General features: G+C 38.3%; 1 protein-coding gene and 1 long non-coding RNA gene across 2 annotated transcripts; one reads left to right on the top strand and one right to left on the bottom strand.

Moving 5' to 3' along the window:
* Positions 1-236: 236 nt before the first annotated feature.
* Positions 237-9812, bottom strand: LOC113079751 (14-3-3 protein beta/alpha-A-like). The gene is made up of 6 exons (XM_026251957.1): positions 9661-9812; positions 7566-7871; positions 4300-4423; positions 1913-2076; positions 1673-1768; positions 237-1277 (listed from the first exon to the last, which is right to left on the bottom strand). The coding sequence occupies exons 2-6, from the start codon at positions 7857-7859 to the stop codon at positions 1218-1220; spliced, it is 738 nt and encodes a 245-aa protein (XP_026107742.1). The 5' UTR covers positions 7860-7871; positions 9661-9812; the 3' UTR covers positions 237-1217.
* A 7836-nt stretch (positions 9813-17648) lies between these two features.
* LOC113079749 (uncharacterized) lies at positions 17649-18389 on the top strand. The gene is made up of 3 exons (XR_003281750.1): positions 17649-17833; positions 17961-18059; positions 18328-18389. It is a non-coding gene; the product is annotated as an uncharacterized LOC113079749 (long non-coding RNA).
* The last annotated feature ends 909 nt before the right edge of the window (positions 18390-19298 follow it).

The following is a 19298-nucleotide window of genomic DNA, read 5'->3' as shown; positions in this document are numbered from 1 at the left end:
AAAGTGTATTTAACTTGTGCTGAATAAATACAATGAAAAAATTATAACCAACCACAAACTTTTGAAGTGCAGTATTCCTTAAGTTCCCCCGATAACTATGTTTAGGTTACATTATGATTTTAGAAAGCCAAAAATGCATTCCTTTGAAAGCATTTACTTGATTTTATTTATCCTAATATGATAAAACATCACATTTTTATTAAACAAGAAGAAGAAAACCACATCTAGTAAAATCATTGTGTTAAATTATTTTTTAATCCACTTACATGAAATTACATATTTTCCCTCCAAATAACATTTATGCTTGGGTGTTCTGTATGAAAACTCCAGAGACATGACACAAAGCTAGCCAGCCCCACAGTACTCCCTTTCCTCCCCATATTAACTACTTCAGAGCCACATGCAAATTAGGCAAGTATCAAAAGAAATTAATGGAAAAAGAAAAAAACATTTTTTTTTTTTTTTTACTGGAAACCTAAATCACCCCAGTATTTCCTACTGCTCTGCTTGTACAGTCATACGGTAACAGTATCAAGCTTATGTGCTCTTTGTTCTTAGGGTCCTCTATACCTCGTAATTAACAGGGAATAAGTAAATGCCGTTTGCAGGGCATGGAAAAACAAACATGAAAGTGTCAATAAATGGAATGTAACTTCTTTTTTTGCCCCTCATTTTGCAGGATGTGTGAGCGAGCAGGTCACTGGATGACGTGTGACACTGCCGTTGCTTCTTTCCCAGCTAAAGACCAGCACTGCTATCCCCAACTCTACTTAAAGACGAGGGCTGTTAGAACGCAGACGCTAAACTGCAGGTGTATAGAATGACCATGACAAATGACAGAAATTTACATACAGTATACGAATACCAAAAGGGTTTAACTTGCAACTTTGCATGAGCTGAGAACTTGCCTCACCTGCGTTTCTTCCACACTAATGTATCAACCTAGAGCTCCCCATGGAGAAAACAAGGTTAACAGCAGACAAACCTCATCCCCTCCTGGTCCCCCTCTATTTAACCCCTCCCACCCACCCACCTCCCGTTACACAAATCCTTAGAAAAAAACCCCACAATGACAGGGAAGGAAGGAAGAAAGCAAGGAAGGCGCGAGAGTAAAAGAACTAAAAGAAACAGAAGTTGAAGATGAGGTGGTCTCAGTGTTGATGGTGAGCTGGAACGATGGCAGGTGAATGACACGGGAAGGACGGACAGAGCGAGACTCAGTTTTCCCGGCCCTCCTCGGCGTCCTCACCATCACCCTGGTTATCTGAAGTCCACAGCTGCGAAACAAAGCAAAGGGCACTAGTTAGACATTAACTGAACAAAGAATAAATGCTAAAACACTTTATTTTAAACTAGAGCGGAATAAATGACACAAACTACTATTAAACCAGACTGCAACCTCTTCCCAAAACAAATGTGCAAAGGTTAAGTGCCGGGTTAAAGGAATCCTGTTCTCAGCACTAATCTGGTGCAAACATGTATAATAAGTGCACTTTGCCATCATGTATAGTTATTTTAATTTTACATTTTTATAACATGTATGTTTTTGTACTGTCGCCACACAAAACATTTTGACATGTGGAGTTTCAATAATCGGGTCTAATTCCACATAGACAAGTCCAATGCATTTAATACCTGTACTGAATGAACGTGTTACTAAAGAGAAACTCACTGTCAAATTGTCCCGCAGTAGCTGCATGATCAATGTGCTGTCTTTGTATGATTCTTCATTCAGCGAATCAAGCTCTGCAATGGCCTCATCAAAAGCCTAGGAGAAAAAGATCGGCCAAAAACAAATTGAGTGTCAAGTTACAGGCTTATGAGGGTATTTCGAATCGACAATATAATTGCAGGGAACGCTCTTATATTTTGTTCATTAGCCTGTGCGCATGTGGGTGTGTGTTAACCTTACCGTTTTGGCAAGCTTGCAGGCCTGGTCGGGCGCGTTGAGAATCTCGTAATAAAATACGGAGAAATTGAGCGCAAGGCCCAGACGAATGGGGTGCGTGGGCTGCATCTCTGCCTTACTGATTTCAAAGGCATCCTTGTAGGCCTCCTGTGAATTGCCAATGATAGCTGGAGATAGAAAGAGACAAAGTGTGTGAACAGACTTTTTTCAAGATTTAACAGTTATAATGAGCTTAAAGAATAATCAGTGTAACATGTTTATATTGGGTCTGAAATATCTGAAACTAGAGTACAACTTGTGTGATTTTGCTTTTATTATTTTCCTTTAACTTTGAATTAAGTAAAATGAAAATTAGAAAGAGAGAGAGAGAAAAAAAAAGAGGCTTTTCTGCTGTAAATCGTTGAAATGATATTTTTCACTAGAGGGCGTTAAAGCACAAACTCTGCAGTTAGGAGAGTTTAGTTAGAAAACATGTTATAAGCTTGGCACTAGGCGCTTTCAAACTTATATTTAAGAAAAATAAAGTGAATATTCTGTCAGATTTGACAGTTTAAAATTGTTAAATTATATTTATTTACAATTGACTATACCTATCTACCTGTTTTTTAATAGCAGTGCTATCTTGACTGCAATCACCCACTGTAAACATTTTTTCAGGTTATATAAATAACGCTTTTCTAGAACCATTCCCTCTCTGCTTTCACTGGGTGTCCATTTCTGTTTTGATTGTACTCTGCTGCTAGCACACACAAAGCTTTTAATAAAACCTCAAAACCTTCAGAATCTGTTGCTAACAACTAGGTATAAGATTTCACACTGTCAGAATGATGTGGGCCTTTTTAGTTTGTTTCACTCAACACCATTGTACCAAGAGCACAGTGAGTACTGAGGATCTGTGCCAGATGGCGTCAGCGAGAGACAACCGAATCAATATAAAAAGGGAATTATATTCCATTTCCTTCTTAACAAGACGGAACAGGAATCCGACAGGCTGTGAAGCAGCGCTGGAGCTCCGCCCACACAGGCTCTCATTCATTCAGTAAAGGTGGGTGGACTCACATGTCTGCACCTGCTTCAGTGAAGGAAGGAAATCAGACCGCTAACCATTTCCCCTGTAGACCTCAAGACCCTTCTTTTATTATTTTCTCTCTCTCTCTTTCCCTTAACTGAATCCTAAAGTCACGCCCTGAGAGCCTGTCAAGCTCCTGGCACAGGAAGACTGCCGCACGATTCTTCCTGTTACGCACACTGCGGCCCTGTTCCTTTCTGACTCTACCAACACAGACAATGGAGAGCAAACCATTTCAAGGTTTATATAGTATCTGCCTGAAATAGAATCAGCCTGTGAACAAAGCAAGCTAATAAGGTGTCTGGTTTATACTGTAATTGTACTATCCAAAAAAGTTTGGGGTTGAAAGATTTACCTACACTACATTCAAAAGTCCGGGATCAGCAAGATTACTCATTATTTTTGAAAGTCTCATGCTCACCCAAGGCTATATAATTTGATCAAAAATACAAAACTGTAATATAAATATAAGAAACTGGATTTTCAGAGGCTTCAGTGTCACATGCTCCTTCAGGAATCCTTCAAATATGCTGATGTACAGCTCAAAAACAATTGTCTTTATTATCTTATAGTTATGCATACAGTTGCGCTGCTCAGTATTTTTGTGGAAACTGCGACACTTTGTTTGGGGTCCTTGGATGAGCAAAGTTTAAAAGAAAGAGCATGTATTTGTAACAAAGTAAAAGAATTGCCTCGCTTTTGATCCAATTAATTCATTCTTGGTGAATGAAAGAAAAAAATCTAACCACAAACTTTCTGAGACAAAAACATGGTACATTTACTATAGAATTTTTCACTGAGGGAGCCAAAATTTATGAATGGGCCACAACTGTTCGACAAAAAAAAAAAGGGATCCTCTGTAGAGATTTCCACCCACTTACTTCCTCTCAAGCTTGGCTTCAGGTCAATATTTTGTGGAAATGTTACATTTTTAGCAGAAGCTAGTACATTCATGGGCAGGTGGTGGAGTGGCTTTGAGAGCCATGACGCATTGTTCAAGTGCCTACACGATTAACTAGCTTCGCAATCGGACATTGTTAACTGGATTTAAGGAAATTAGCAGCTCCACCATCTCAATTTGTCTAGTAAACTTTAATTTACTAAATACACCTCAGAACTTTTAACATTCGCTTGCAATGAAAGTCAATGGAGTCCAAAAATTTATATTGGACCACAATGACTTTCAAATTTTGAAAAAAAAAAAAAAATTTTTTTTTAATAAAGTCATGCAGGTTTGGAACAACCTGCAGAGTGAGTACATTTTCATTTTTGTATTAACTTTCACTTTAACATTAAGGATAGACTTAACAGAATGGCTTACAGCTTTTCTCCTCTCCCACAGCCACCTCTGCTAAGTAGCGATAGTAATCGCCTTTCATTTTCAGATAGAAGACTTTACTTTCAGCCGGGGTCGCCTTGGGGATAAGGTACTTGTCCAGAAGAACCTGTGACACACAGACAACAAGAGAAAAACCATATTAGCGGTTCGTCAAACGGTTTCACATCCTGGTTTCAGCGTGGTATTAGGAAAGGTGGAAGTAGTCCAGAGCAGAACAAGAGTCAAGAGTAGTAAAGACGTGAACAGATAAGATAAGAGAGAAAACTCGTTTGACGACATGCTGTTACAAAAAGAGGCCCAGGTGAAACCATGAAACCTCTGATACCAAAACGTGTCCAGTCCCGGGATGCCATTTACAGTAAACCAAAAAAATAAAAGACCCTTCACTATGTCCCAACAATGTGGTTTCTAGAATTTCAGCATTCTAGGCGTTTTTAGACAATAACCTTGGATTGCATTTGGGGATAAGAGAAGCCTGACGGCTGGGGGGTGGACTGGAGTTTCACAGACGCTTCTGAGACTTTGTTGCAGGGACGGAGGAAGGGGAGATTGGGAGAATTGACTATGGCGTGTGAGCTAGCGCTTGTGGAACTAGGTCATTGAGCTTGCTGGGCTTGTTCACAGCTCGACTGGCCTGATTGTTGCCCCCCTTGACAGAACCACAGGGTTGTTACTGCAATACAAGCTTCTCCAATGACACCCTAACAAACCATGGAGGACAATCTTTTTGGATCAAATTGATTTTGTCAAGGTCACTGATAAATAGGGAGCATAATTTTAAGGATATCACTGGTTGGTGACCTTGATTATGTGAAACAATGGAACTCTTTAGGTGGAAAAGGTCTCCATAATCAGAGGAATCGTTCAGGCATTCCAATACAAATGAGTCATTTAACCTTGTTAAGTCACATGTCACTGATGAACCAATGACCTACTTGTGCTTTCAATGGTGGAGAGCAATGCATGGATTCAAATTACAATTCCATAATGTTGCTCTAAGCTGACAGATGGACAGTTATGGTTTTGCATAACCATCTGCTTCCCCATCATCTTTATCAAGTCGAGACATGTGGATGGGAGATCACAGCAGCTTGTGTCAGGTGAGCGGCTTTATCTTTTCATCTGATGTGTATATAGTGATAAAGTGTGACTTGGCAACTGCCACTCACATCCTCTTCCATATTAAATCACACACTATAAAGCTATATAAAGTTGCACTCACATTAGCTAAATTTAGGTGAAAAAAGCACAGCTCACAGTAGTCATTTAAAAAAAAAAAAAGCAGTTTTCTGCATCCATTTGACCATTATTGTAACATCTGTGTTGGGAAATCTTGCACCCTCACATGGAGTTCCTAATTGCATGGATTAAAACACCAAGTTATGGTAAATATGGCCGCACCTTAACCACGTCAGACAAGCTGTGATTTTGTTCCACTGCATTTTTGCTTTTTGCGTAAAGAAGAAAAAAAAAACCCTGCTTTGCATTGAAATCTTGTCCCTTCATGTCTGATAAGAATGCAGTGTAAGGGTTAATGCAGCATTAAGTTACATAATATGTAGGAATACACATGACATCATAGTCTTGTTTCATTCATGTTAAGGCCAAAGTCCCTTTGGCTGTAACGTGAGGGGTCACAGGTCAGTGGCCCAAAAAACAAGAGCTCAGCTGCTGTGATTATGGGATTAGAGGTGACTCAACCTGTGCATTAACAGAGCCCTGTGGCCTTCAGCCACTTACTTTCATGCTATGTTGTGCACACAAAGTCAACGTGTCCCCTCCCTTCAAACACATCAGGCAGCCTGGCCAAAACACTTATTCTACTTTGACCTGGTAAAGTTTCAAAATATCTTGCTGCTCATCTGCTTGTAAAGTGGTGCCCATGTTTGGTCCACATCCACATTGTTGGGAGTTCAGCTGTCCTTATGCTCTCTAGAGGCCGCTTCACTTCCCACACCTCATCTCTCCCACCCGAGCAGCTGCTAAAAGCTAATTAGCTGCATCTCACTTACACAGACATTGGCCGAAGCCTTAGCGTGAGCATGTTTCTCAGAAGACCTCACTTATGACTTGCTGAGTTAAAGTGGACTTTAAATCTTTGCCTTCTGTGATGTTCAAAGACTTGTGATATGTCACCAGTACATGTCCACCCTTTTTTTTTTGCACATATATATGCAAAAAAAATTAATAGTAAAATTATTTTTATTTTATGCTAAGCTATTTTTTGAATAGTTTTTAAAGGTGATTTTAACCATATATACATAGGCAAATTAATTATTTTGAATATAAGCAAAAACACAAAATCAATATATGTTTCCTTATTGTGAAAAGTATATCAACAAGTTATTACAAATTTAAAAATCTAAATATTAATTTAAAAAAATTTAGTAACTCTTATAATTCATAAATCTGAAACATTAACAACTTTCCTTTTCGGTTAACATTAATTAAAATGTGCGAGCTATTTAATAATGTTAACTGACAGATAAATAATTAGCCAATGTTTTATCAAATTCACTAAGTGAATTTGGGATGGAAAGGACAAGAACCTGTTATTTATTTCTACTAAGAATACTGTTATATTTAAAGACCCACTGCAATACAGAAGTAAATTCAACCATGTTTCACAATGACTAAATTTCTATACACATTTCCCTAAATTCAAATATCACTGTTTAGAACCTCCAATTCAAAGTATACCAGTTTACAGGACTTAGACCAGCTAGAGTCTGTATCAAGTAAAATACTTAAACTTTTTTGATCTCTAATTCTTCACAAATGACACAAGGATACATTCGAGATGAGGGTATGGTGTTTTTAAGCACAAGTAAACATTGTGGAATACATTCTACCTAATGTAAGGCAAGGACCCTTATTACATAAAGTCTATTCAACGTGAATTATGTGCTCTACAGAATCTATAAAACTAATTTCTACAAGCTGAAGAATGAAACAGAAGTTAAATAGACCCTGACCCCTTAAATCTGTCATCAGGGTTACAAAAACTGTCCCGAGGTAAAGCACCTGTGCATGCGTTGGAACAAATGAGATCAGGCCTGGACTAATAGGCTTGGCTGAAAGAGGGCCTTGCTCACGATGAGTAATTAACGCAAGCAGGATTATCAACCTACGTTACCCACCAACACCTGCAATAAAGAAACAGGCACAAGAGCAAATGTGCGCATCTTGTGCGTATCCCTGGGTCAGAATATAAACGATTGGGATTATCCGAGTTGTAAGATCCTTACCAGTACGTCATTGCAGATGTCCTTCAACTCCTTCTCAATCTTTTCCCGATATTCCTTGACCATTTGCTGCTTCTTATCGCTGCCCTCCGTCTTCTGCTCGATGCTGGAGACCACTCTCCAGGAGGAGCGGCGGGCTCCCACCACGTTCTTGTAAGCCACCGAGAGCAGGTTGCGTTCCTCGTTAGACAGTTCAATGTCGCCCTCAGTGACAGATTTCATAGCGGCTGCCATGTCATCATAGCGCTCGGCCTGCTCGGCCAGCTTGGCTTTTTGCACTAACTCGCTCTTGTCCATGGCTGCTCAGTGCTGAGGAACAAGAGACTTCAATCAGACACTGAATCAGATTTACTTGAGCTTTAATACAAGTGTCAATTGTCTGTTTACTGATTAGACGCAAGCTCATTGTTACTGAGAATAGAAACAAAATAAATTAAAATTAAAATAAAAATTAAATAAAAATTTCACATCAGTGAATCGATACATTTGTGCTATGCCACTGACATTTTCTTACATACATATATGTGTGTGTGTGTATTTATATATCAATTGATTAATATGTTGTATAACAAATGTTTTCATCATTACTCAAAACAAAATCTACAACAAACTGTCAAATCGGTGCTATTTACGAGCACCATTGGTTTCATCTACATTATGGAAAGCCTTTAAGGTACCAAAAAAAAAAGTGAAAGCAAAAGATAAACGGAAGGAGCAAAAAAAAAAAACACACTGCAAAAATCTAAAGATCAAATCACAAAATTCTAGCTACCAATCTTGCACACACCACACACGCTCACAAAGTTATGCCATAAGTATTTGCCCTCCAGGGTCGCATTACAGTGCGCAGAAATATGCGGATGTGCTGTTCTCGACAACCACGCCCAGTCCCCATAGCTACCCATTCACGCGCTTTACATATTATGTCTTAAAGGGGTAACGTTAGACTACTCCCAAAAAATGTTCCTTATGTCCTCTTTAAATGACCCTCATCCCGTGGAACACGAGTAGTATTGGTTAACAGATTGAGAGCCTCAGTATCCATTCATTTCCATTGCGACCGAATCTGTCAACCCGTCAAATTATGATGAACATGTTGCACGAAAAACAGTGAAACGGTTCTGAAAAATTATGGTAAATAAATAATGATGATTTTGGGTAAACAATCCCTTTCGATGTTGAGAAGGACTAATATATGCGTCGTTGCTGACTACACAAAGCTTAACCAGCAACATCAGACTAAAGGTTTGTGACTGGTTTATTACAATACACTGTGCAATGAATATAAACAGCGCTGACCCTCGCTATATTTGTCAAATGTGTCCAGTTTAAGTGTCACGGTGACAGTTTACCGCTGCTTGCAGGTTAAAGCCAGGTTTAGCTTGCATGCTAAGCCATATGATGAAGGCAGGTCTTGCCCTACCCATCTACATGGCCGACTGACCTCACAGCAAAGAAATCCGCTGCTGTCTGTGATGTCAAGAAACCACCGATGCGTTTTTAATCATTTACACAAGTTCTGTGTACGTTACCCCATAAGACTGATAGAGCAGAGGGACGACGCTTTATGTCAGGCGGGTCTCTCGATTGACAGACACGATGAAAGATCGTCTGATAATGATCAACCAAATTAACTAACCGGAAGCAATCGAAAATAAAAGTAGTTAAGAATTACGTTAAATGTCTTTCCATAAAAGGACCAAGTAACGTACAGATCGAGAGCAAGTACAGAAATGCTTCGGCTTGTTTCAGCACTAAAAATACACTAACGTTAAATATTATTTTACACAAGGGCGCGCGTAGAAAACTGCGATTTGTGTCCAGTGTAAGATTTAAAGCATAATCGTGTCGTTTTAGCCGTCATTTTAAAATCTAAGTTCGACCACACCAGATATCATACCAAAAAGAAGAAACAAAAAGGGGCGGCCTAGATCTCCCAAGCAAAGGCTTATTGTTCATTTCCAGCACGTTAGCATCAGCAGCTACTCGGTCATGTGCCTTGCATCGTCCATATTCTTTTGAATTTAATTTCTCATCGCAGATGATAAAAAGAGACCAGTTAGCATGGCATTTATCCCGATCTAGCGAATTCTCTTACCTGAATGTCTGGGAATAACGACGGTCCTGTCGGAGCTAAGCTAACCGCGGCTCACAGCTGACTCTCACGGGCTGTCGGGCTAATCCACGGGGTTTCCCTCCAATCAGACCAGCCCCAGGAGCCGAGACGAGGCTGGGCCACGTGACGTCAAAGGTAACCAAGGCGACGGCTGACTTCACGAGAGCAGTTCGTGATTCAGTGGTGCACCGCTTTTCCTTCCATGTCCTCAATCCATCTCTTTCCATAAACTACCAAGGTCTATCCTTTTAGATTAAATTTCATTATTAAAAAAAATGTGACGTGTAACTCATGAAAAGCATGAAAAGTTAGTTTGTTTCATGTTTACAAGTGTGCACTTGAATAAGATGGATAGCTTATAAGTGGTAAATACATACACTGGGTATTTAGAAAATTATTTAAGGATAGCTCTCGCGTTGCCTATATATATATATATATATAACTAAGTAGTTGTAATGAAAATCATGGAAGGGCGACTGAAGAGACCGTCAGAATTAGAACACAGGCCATACGAGCTTGCTTGGTAGAAGAGGAGCTATTTCTGCACTACTCCAGTTTGTTTCCATGGGGAATGAGTCTATTTTCTACATTGTCACATGTCCTCCCATCGAATATGAATTCAATAACCTATTTCAGGGTAAGACTCTTTGTTATCGTTGCAAGTTAAAGGTGCAATAGGTGATTGTCTTCAGATTCTTTTATTTTTTTATTTTTTATTTTTATACTGGTTGAAAGTCTCTTCACATCCCGATAGAAATCATTAAGTTAAGTGGTTTAAATGTATTTATCTGTATTTATATATTCTGTGGAAGGCATAGGACCAAGAAATGCATGTCCAATCAAAATGCTCGGTCCAATTTAAATAGCTTTTCTACCTGACTGTCAATGTATATGCATACCTCTGCGCACCCTGTTTATACAGACAGAATACGTCATTAGCGTATTCATGTATGCTGTGCAGACAGAGCTAGAATGGCAGACAAACATCAACAACCCAGTCTTCCTAACTGGCATTGTAGTACTTTTAAAGTTTTCTCGCTTGTTAATGAAACATGATGTAGCCCAGTAATTCCCAATTCCAGTGCTTGCGCACATATTTAGCATGTCTCGCTTAGTTAACACACCCGATTCAGATAACCAACTTAAAAGTGAGCTACGTGAATCCCTGAGCAGGGGTTTACTTCACTTTGGAACATTGACATGAATTGGGAACCGCTGATGTAGCCTATTGTAGTAATGTTGTCTCTGGTATTCTGATCTGTGAGCATAAATGCGTTCAGGAGACGTGGCTTTAGATGGTGATTGCGGAGAAGGTGGGACTTTCGCTTTCAGTGCTATCAGGCTAATGTTAGCATTTTCCAAGATCTCCTATTGCACCTTTAAGTCCACATTGATACTAAAGCACTTGTGCAACCAATGTGTGTGTGTGCTAACAAGCGAAACAACAGTTTCACTTGAATGTTAAAAGTGATTACCGAGTTTGCTGTGTAACTAGTAGGGCAGGTTTTTCAGTTTACTTAAAACCACACCCCAGTACAGCACTTAGAGCAGGGCAGTTCAAAGTAACGTGAGAATCAGACACATAAACTGTGGCTTCATCCAACAATATGGAGTGGTTATGTCAGTGCACTAAAAAAAAAAAAAAAAAACCTATGCACAGAACAATGTTAGTGAATCAGACAAAATTCCAGTCATAGTTTTTGCAAAGGGTGTAGATGTCTTTTCCAGAAATGTTTCTGCAGCTTGCCATTGTCAAACACATAGTTTACTTAAAAGTATTTCACCCTGTGCTCATTATATATTTTCTTGATGACAGAAATACAAAGGCTCTGGAGATCACAGAACAACACATTTAAGTATAATGATTTGCATGTTAGTGTTCACAATTGACATTCACTTTTGCTGTGGTAAGAGTCAGTCAGCCAGTTGAGTGTTTTTATATGAAGACTAAGGTAAAAGAACCAAGTTTTGTCTTCAAACCAATTTACTCTGACATTTTGTTTTGTTATTATAAAATGATGAGTCATGCAACAGACACATCTCAGTTATTTAAGAATATAAATGCTTTGGGTTAGTTGACATTAAAGTTCAAGCAGTGGAGGCAATGTAATTGATTTTTTACTTATTTAACCCTTGTGTTGTGTTCAAAAATGACCTGGCCTCAAAAAATTGCTTATAAATCAATCATCATGCTATATTATCACCAAATATTGGATTCATTCTTTTTGTCAACTGTTTTTCTTTCATTTAGGATTGATTTTGTATTTAAATTTGCATCTGATCAATCGTAAGCCTTGTTTGTCTGAGAGAAAGCACCTATTTTTTTGAGTATTATTTTTTAATAATTTTCACAATATTAAATAAAAACTGATGGAAATTTGCACTGTTTACCACAATAGTGTACTTTAATGTTTAATCAGGGAGTTTGTTTTGAAAGGCTGTTATTTTGTACAAAATGGCACAAAGTCATGCTTGTGGGGTTCTCGGTCAAATATGAGTGGCCATTTAGAATGAATGGGGAAGATCACAAATAATGCATTTGAAATGCTTTTATTTTCTGAAAAAGGGCACAAAGTAACACTTTTGCTGTTCCCTGTCAAATCTGAACATTGTGACATATGAGAAAGAACACATTAAAGGGTTAGTTCACCCAAAAATGAAAATTAGGTTGTGTTTAACCAACCCTCTACTGATACCTTGGCAACTGGTTCGCGATTTGCTAGTAAATTTTTTAGTTTACTCGCCAGACTGATATACTAATATAATGTATGCATATTTGTGTGTGCCTTATTACCATTTAGAGATTCCTGCTAAATCATGAAAAACTTTCAAGTGAGACTGTTCCTTGAGACAAAAAATAATAGGTTGCATAAATACCTGCTGTTTTACAATCATGGCCGCTATATTGAAGGGTCGTTCTAAACCGAAGTGCTCAAAACTGGTGACTTCAAAGGGCCCTTCCGAATGAAGGATTTCAAAGGGTACAACTGATGGACACTTTGGGCGCCTATGATCATTTGCGCAGATTCTTTGCATGATGATGGCGCCTCCTTGTGGGCACGTGATGATGACGCAGAAGGGCACTTCAGGAAACAGTTGTTTGGCCCCCTTCACCCTTCAACCCTTCGAAGCTCTCACTCCAGGGGGTAAACCCCTAGAAGGGATTAGGGCATAGGGATGAGCCCTTCTGAACGGAAAGCAGGGCTGTTGTGTTTGTGTCACAAATTCAGTGACGCAGGTAGTGAGGATTCTCTCCGGCCAATCTGTGATCAGCAGAGTTTACAGATCACGTTTTGGCAATGGTACAGTTCACTTAGAACCTCAACCGAGGTGGTACTAAAAAGTACCAGGTATCACGTACTGTACCCAGTGGAAAACCCCCCAAAAGTGAACCGTACAGAGCCGTACCATGTCATAGCATGCAGTGGAAAAGCAACATAATACAATTAATATGTCATTTCAGACATTTGTATGTGGCAGATATTCTTAAGAACAAAATTGTTGTCTTGGAAATCCAGAAAAACACTGTATTATCTCATTTAAAGGTAAACACCAAACTACATAAAATGTTCACACTTTATTTTATGACGAACAGAATGTTTTTTGTGTGTGTGTGTAGAATTGACCTATCAGTAAGCCCCTCCCATGAGCCAATGGCAGTTGAGTATCAGTTGCACAGGACCTGTGCAGACATCTCAACTGGGGCATCGTTAGGTTTCAGCGCCATAGAGAAACATTGGAAGATCCAAAGTTCAAACTAGCTAATGTTAAAGGTGACATATCATGAAAATCTGACTATTCCAGGTTTTAAGTCCTATAATCAGGTGCCCAGTGCATCTACCAAACAAACAAATATGAAAAAGATTAACACAGTAACTTTGTTTTGCTAAGCCTTTTTCTGCAAATCTCTGAGAAAACGAGCATGTCTGATTTAGCTGAATTAATAAAGAAGTGGATCCTTGAATTAAATGTTTGGTCAATAGCCCATTAAGGATTTGATTGTTTTGTAGCAGCAGCAATTACATGCCCCTTGGCTCTATTTGCAGGCATTTGTAATAACATGTAATGTACATCAGTTGATTATATTGTACTAGCCTACATTATGTAGCCTGTTTTAACAGTGTTATTAGATTAAACCATATAATTATTAATTAACCAATAATTGCTGCCTCATTGTTTTTATATAATGCATTTTAAGTCATTTTAAAGGCTACCATTGGCTTAGGTCTGTTTTTATAACAACAACAAAAAAAATCTTAATACTTATTTTGAAAATTATTACTTGCAGTAATAAAACCATGGTCAATTTGCAATTAACATGGCTACAACAGCGACCCCCCCCCCCCTTGTTAAAACCATGACTAATTTCGCCAGGGAACATGGAAACTCCGAGAGAATATTAGATTCATTGGTTCCTTTTCACTTCTTTTTTTTTTCTTCTTTATATTTTTTATCTTTCTTTTCTCGGAACCGGATTGCCGCTGTCTTTTCCCGGGTACAGTTGTCCATCAATCAAGTCCTAGCCTCAGAGGAGATAACAGAGCAGTGGTATTATTGATTTATTTACTGTATATCGCTGCTGCCACACAGATCTAAAACCTTCACAGACATAATCGATTGTGAATAAGAACTTAGTTTAGTATTCACATGCTGTAACAGCCGCTTTCTGTCCATGTGTTTCAGATGTGTGCACTCAGAAACCCTATATCAGAAGTTTAAAATAATATGGTTTAAATAGCATGATTTTAACGTGATAAACATGACAAACAAGCAGTCTTGAACTGGCATAGAAAACAGCGTGTTTCTGCTTCCACTCAAAATAGGCATTTTCAAAATGATATAAAAAAATATATTTGGGGTATTTTGAGTTGAAACTTTACAGACACATTCTGGGGACACCAGATACTTATATTTCATAATGTAAAAAGGTGGATAATAGGTCACCTTTAAAGTTAGCGAGTAACATACCAAACTAAATAGTTACCTGTTCTCACCTCATGTACAGTGTAAGTCAAAAACACATAAACGAAGGTCTACATTTCAGTTCCACTCCGTTTTTAATCTTACTCTGTGGTACATGAACAGTCTTGATCTTGGATGTTGTCATCTCATCTGCGATCGTGACGACCTTGACATGAGGCTTCTCCCGCTTGCATTGTGATCTGTAAACCCTGTAAACCCGCTTCTAAATTAATACCCACAATATTTATTTTAAAAACTTTTATATATCACTCTAAGTCCCGCTTGAATGGTGTTCTTTCTTCTGTACCCAAAATTGATAGAAAACATCTTGGGATAAGGTTTTCACGTTGACCGTTGTTAATATAGGACAGCTAACAACTACTCTGTCTGCTATTGTTAACATAACTGCATGTAAATTTTTCTTACCCAGGAGGTTGATGTGGGGTCACTGTGTGACAACACTGAGGTTGACCATAATTCTGGAGATCTACAGTTGGGCTGCCACCTAAATGGCCTCAAATGTATATTTCATGATCCGAAAGGTCCACCTGGTTCTGAGGTGTGTGAGTATGTGTATTGTTTAGTGTTTTGCTGTTTAGTGCAGATGCTCAAATATGATGAGCTGTCGTGTTCTATTCTGGCTTGCATCATGTTTCCATCTCTTAGGCCCCGTCCACACGGAGACGCGTTTTTGTGAATACGCACAAATTTTTTATCGGATAGGCGTTTCGTCCACACGCATCCAGCGTGTTCGTAAGGTGAAACCGCTATTTTTTGAAACCGGGTCCCAAAGTGGATAAATTTGAAAACGCCGTCTTTGCGTTTTCGTCTGGACGGCTAATCCGTATATTTTCAGAAACGATGACGTCATCAGCCCACGTCTCCCCCCTAGTCAGACACCTCTACGTCACGTAACAGCAACAAAAACATGAACAAACACTGAACGATTGTATTTTTATTAACTAACATTAACACAGATTAATAAATGTATTATTCCATGTTCGATTGTGTACCACACGCAAGGTTTATGAGCATAGTCCAAGTCTTCTTCTCTGTTTTTAGTGTATCTCTGTGTCAGAATTACAGCACCACATACTGGTCTGGCATGTATACTACATCATTTTGCGGTTTCGTGTGGACGCGGATATCTCTTGAAACGAGGGGAAAAAAAAGATCGGATTGGGGTAAGCTCCTTCTCCGTGTGGACGGGGCCGTATTCTTTCTCTTCCCACTATCTCCTGTCTACTCCCAACTTTCTCTGGGTTACAAATCTATAATATAACTTTGTTCTCCTGTAGGTTATCAGGATTGAGAACATCCTGTCTGAAAAGCCCCGGGTGACTCAGGTATATGCAGATGACGGCAGTGTGATCATTGCTTCTTCAGTGGCCACCCCATATGGAGGAAAGCTGATCATTGGAACAGTTTATCAGAAAGCTCTGATATGTGACCTTAATTTATGAATACCTTATGGGTATTTGGGGAGGAATAAATAATAACTTAAGTGTATGAAAGAATTGAGTCTGAATAAAATATAATTTCAAAGGCAACGGGCAGGGTAAAATGTGAAAAATCAATCCACATTATATAAATTTGGCTTAACACAGACTGATTGGGTTACACACTCTAAAATCTACTAGATATGTGAACTTTATGTTAAAGAAGTAAAACCTGACTTACCTAATGTTTTCAGTAGCAGTCTGACAGTTGATTTTATTTTGAGTTGATGTGCATTGATCATAAATTAACATTTACCAATATACTCTCATTGAAATTAGCTACCAAGTAGTGAAAATGTATAATGGTAACTAATTTATATGAATTTGTATTACTTTTTTTTTTTAGGTTTTCACATAATTTGCTATTGCCCCACTTACAGTTTGGTTCAGGTGTGGACCTTCATGCTAAGTCTTACTTTAAAAAACAATCATGCATTTCCTTACAAATTGTACAAATTCATAAATGTCACCCTGTAAAAAAGCTATGCTTTCTCAGATTGGGTTGATATTTTCCATATTCTGAATTAACCCTACAAACAATATCCAGTCACTTTAATCAAATCTTGGCTTGTTTGATAGTAGCAGAAAAAAAAAAACCTGCGGCCCAACTATCACAAGCACAACTGCCTGTTTGGTTAAATGAAATTCTACACAATTTCATTTCAAGATGTCTCTATTCAAAAACCATTTCAGCAGGGGTTCAGATAAAAAATCGGCAGCTGGCAGCAGGAAGTGGCTGCCATTGACAGCCGGAAGGCAGTAACTGACAGCCGGAAGGCAGTAACTGGCAGCCGGATGGTAGGCGGGACCTGCCGATCGGTGGGAGCCAATCAGTATCGACCAACGTGGGCGCAACCAATCAGATATAACTGCACCCAAACGCTTCAGTAATGGTTGCGATTGTTCAAACGGTAAGTTCAGAAATTGGTCATCGGAGTAATTAATGTTTTTTTTGCGTTGTAAGTTTGATTTTAATTGTTATCTTGGTGAACGACTTGGTAGACTTGGTGCCTACTTTGGTTTAATTGTTCAATAAAATCTAATTAGTGGTAGCAACGTTGTTTGTGTACCTTGTTTGGGGCCTACCGTTTGACGTACCATTAAATTTGAACGTTTGTTAGCGTGTTAACAGTCTATTGAATAATATAAAAGAATGTTGTTTGACTGGAATGATAGAAGATAAATGTGCAACACTAACCATATATTTTTGCATGTTAAGTCTTTCAGGAGATTGTGTGATATACATTAACTTAAGAGTTCTTAAAAGAAGAATCCCTTTTTTTTTTTACACTATTGAGGTGTGTTTTCTCTAATACTATGCATGTGCAGAACTGTTCTGTGTACCAGTTGAAGTTGTAAGCATGTGAAGGCACAACAATTTTTTTTTTTTTTTTTTTTTTTTTACTATAATTTTTACATTGAAGTAGCTTTTGTAAACATGCATTTAGAAAAGAAAAAAAAAACATTACTGATGTGTATCTTGAGACAAAACCATGGCATTGACACCTTTTTTTTTTTTGTAATACCCAATAGTTGCCAGATGCTGTCCTGTTGGAAATTCTTCTTTACGTGATCCTGGAGGAGGGTGATGCTACAATATTAAGTCTGTCTTTGGTTTGTTCCAAATTCAGAAGTCTGCTGTACTGTATACAGACTCCTTTCGAAAGAGGGCACAATCCAGCTGGCTTGACTGAGTATTTTCTTTTACATATTTGATTAGAGGTTTAAAAAGGTGCCATAACATTACATTTCTCAGTTGCCATGTCTGAATGTTTATCTTTGTAATAATGCTGTTTTCATACTCCTCATCTCAATATACAGGTGGAACAAAATGGAGAACAAGTCTAAGCCATGTCAGGAATTCAACAAAATGTACACCCTGCAGACACTGCGACGAGGTTTACATCAACTGCTTACCAGGTGTGCAAATTATGCATGAAAATGTAATCACTGCTCCGTACATGATGACAAGATGCAATGGGAATAATCATTAATATGGCTGTGCATGCATGTCTACTGTTAATAAAGCAATTTAGGTATTAATGTCACCATTTTCTTATGAATAATAAAATGCAGCAGCTAGAGTTCTTCCTAGAATCAGGAAGTATGACCGGATTAGCCCAGTTCTGTAAACGCTGCACTGGCTCCCTATCAAACATCGTATAGATAGTTTCTTTTTTATTCGGAGGTCACTGCAGTCACGCGGATCGAGTACGTATCCAGACCAGATGGTGGATCGCACCTAGAAAGGACCTCTACAGCCCTGAAAGACAGCGGAGACCAGGACAACTAGAGCCCCATATACAGATCCTCTGTAAAGACCTTGTTTTTACTCCATTTTGTCACCGGTGGAGTTTTGGTTCCTTGTCGCCTCTGGCTTGCTTTGTTGTGGTCACTTCATTTACAGCGATCTCATTGACATGATTGCAAATGATTCCACAGATACTATTTAAACTGAACCGAGCTGAAGGATGACTTCACTGAATTCAATGATAAACTGCCTTTTAAACTGACTACAAACTGAGTTTACTAATGTCCTTCTGCATTATTGACTGACACACTATTTTCCTATTTAATACTGTAAAGTTGCTTTGATTTGATCTGTATTATTAAAAGCACTATATAAATAAACAATGCTTGACTTGACCATGTTGCAAGAGGAAAATGAGGAGAGATGCACATTCACCCTGGGTTGTACAGTGATTGGTGCAAGATGTTGGAGAAGTAACTCCATCAGAACTCCTCAGTTCTGATCTAAGAGTCTTGAAAATCCCTCCGGATTGTTGTTAGTGATTCTGATTGATATTTTAGTCTGCTTGCTTACTGGATATATTTTATACTGTTTACATTGTAAAGCACTGACTTTGACAACTTACTAACCCAGTTACAAATTTAAAAGCTACTTTATACTAGATATATATATATATATATATATATATAGTTGTTTCTTGAAATACTACAAATATAACCGCAAATTATGATTTTAAATAAAGGTCTCTGAGACTCTCTCTTTTCAGTCATTTGTGTATATAGCCTATAATAAATATACAACATACACCCAGTAAGTGCCACTCTCGTATATAAATAAATATAAATACAAATTGTTTTATTTCACACAAACAATGATACATGCATGCATAAACATTCAGCTGGAAATTA

Source organism: Carassius auratus, unplaced genomic scaffold (genome assembly GCF_003368295.1).
Source record: "Carassius auratus strain Wakin unplaced genomic scaffold, ASM336829v1 scaf_tig00029140, whole genome shotgun sequence".
NCBI lineage: Eukaryota > Metazoa > Chordata > Actinopteri > Cypriniformes > Cyprinidae > Carassius > Carassius auratus.
This window is presented reverse-complemented; position numbering and strand designations above follow the sequence as displayed.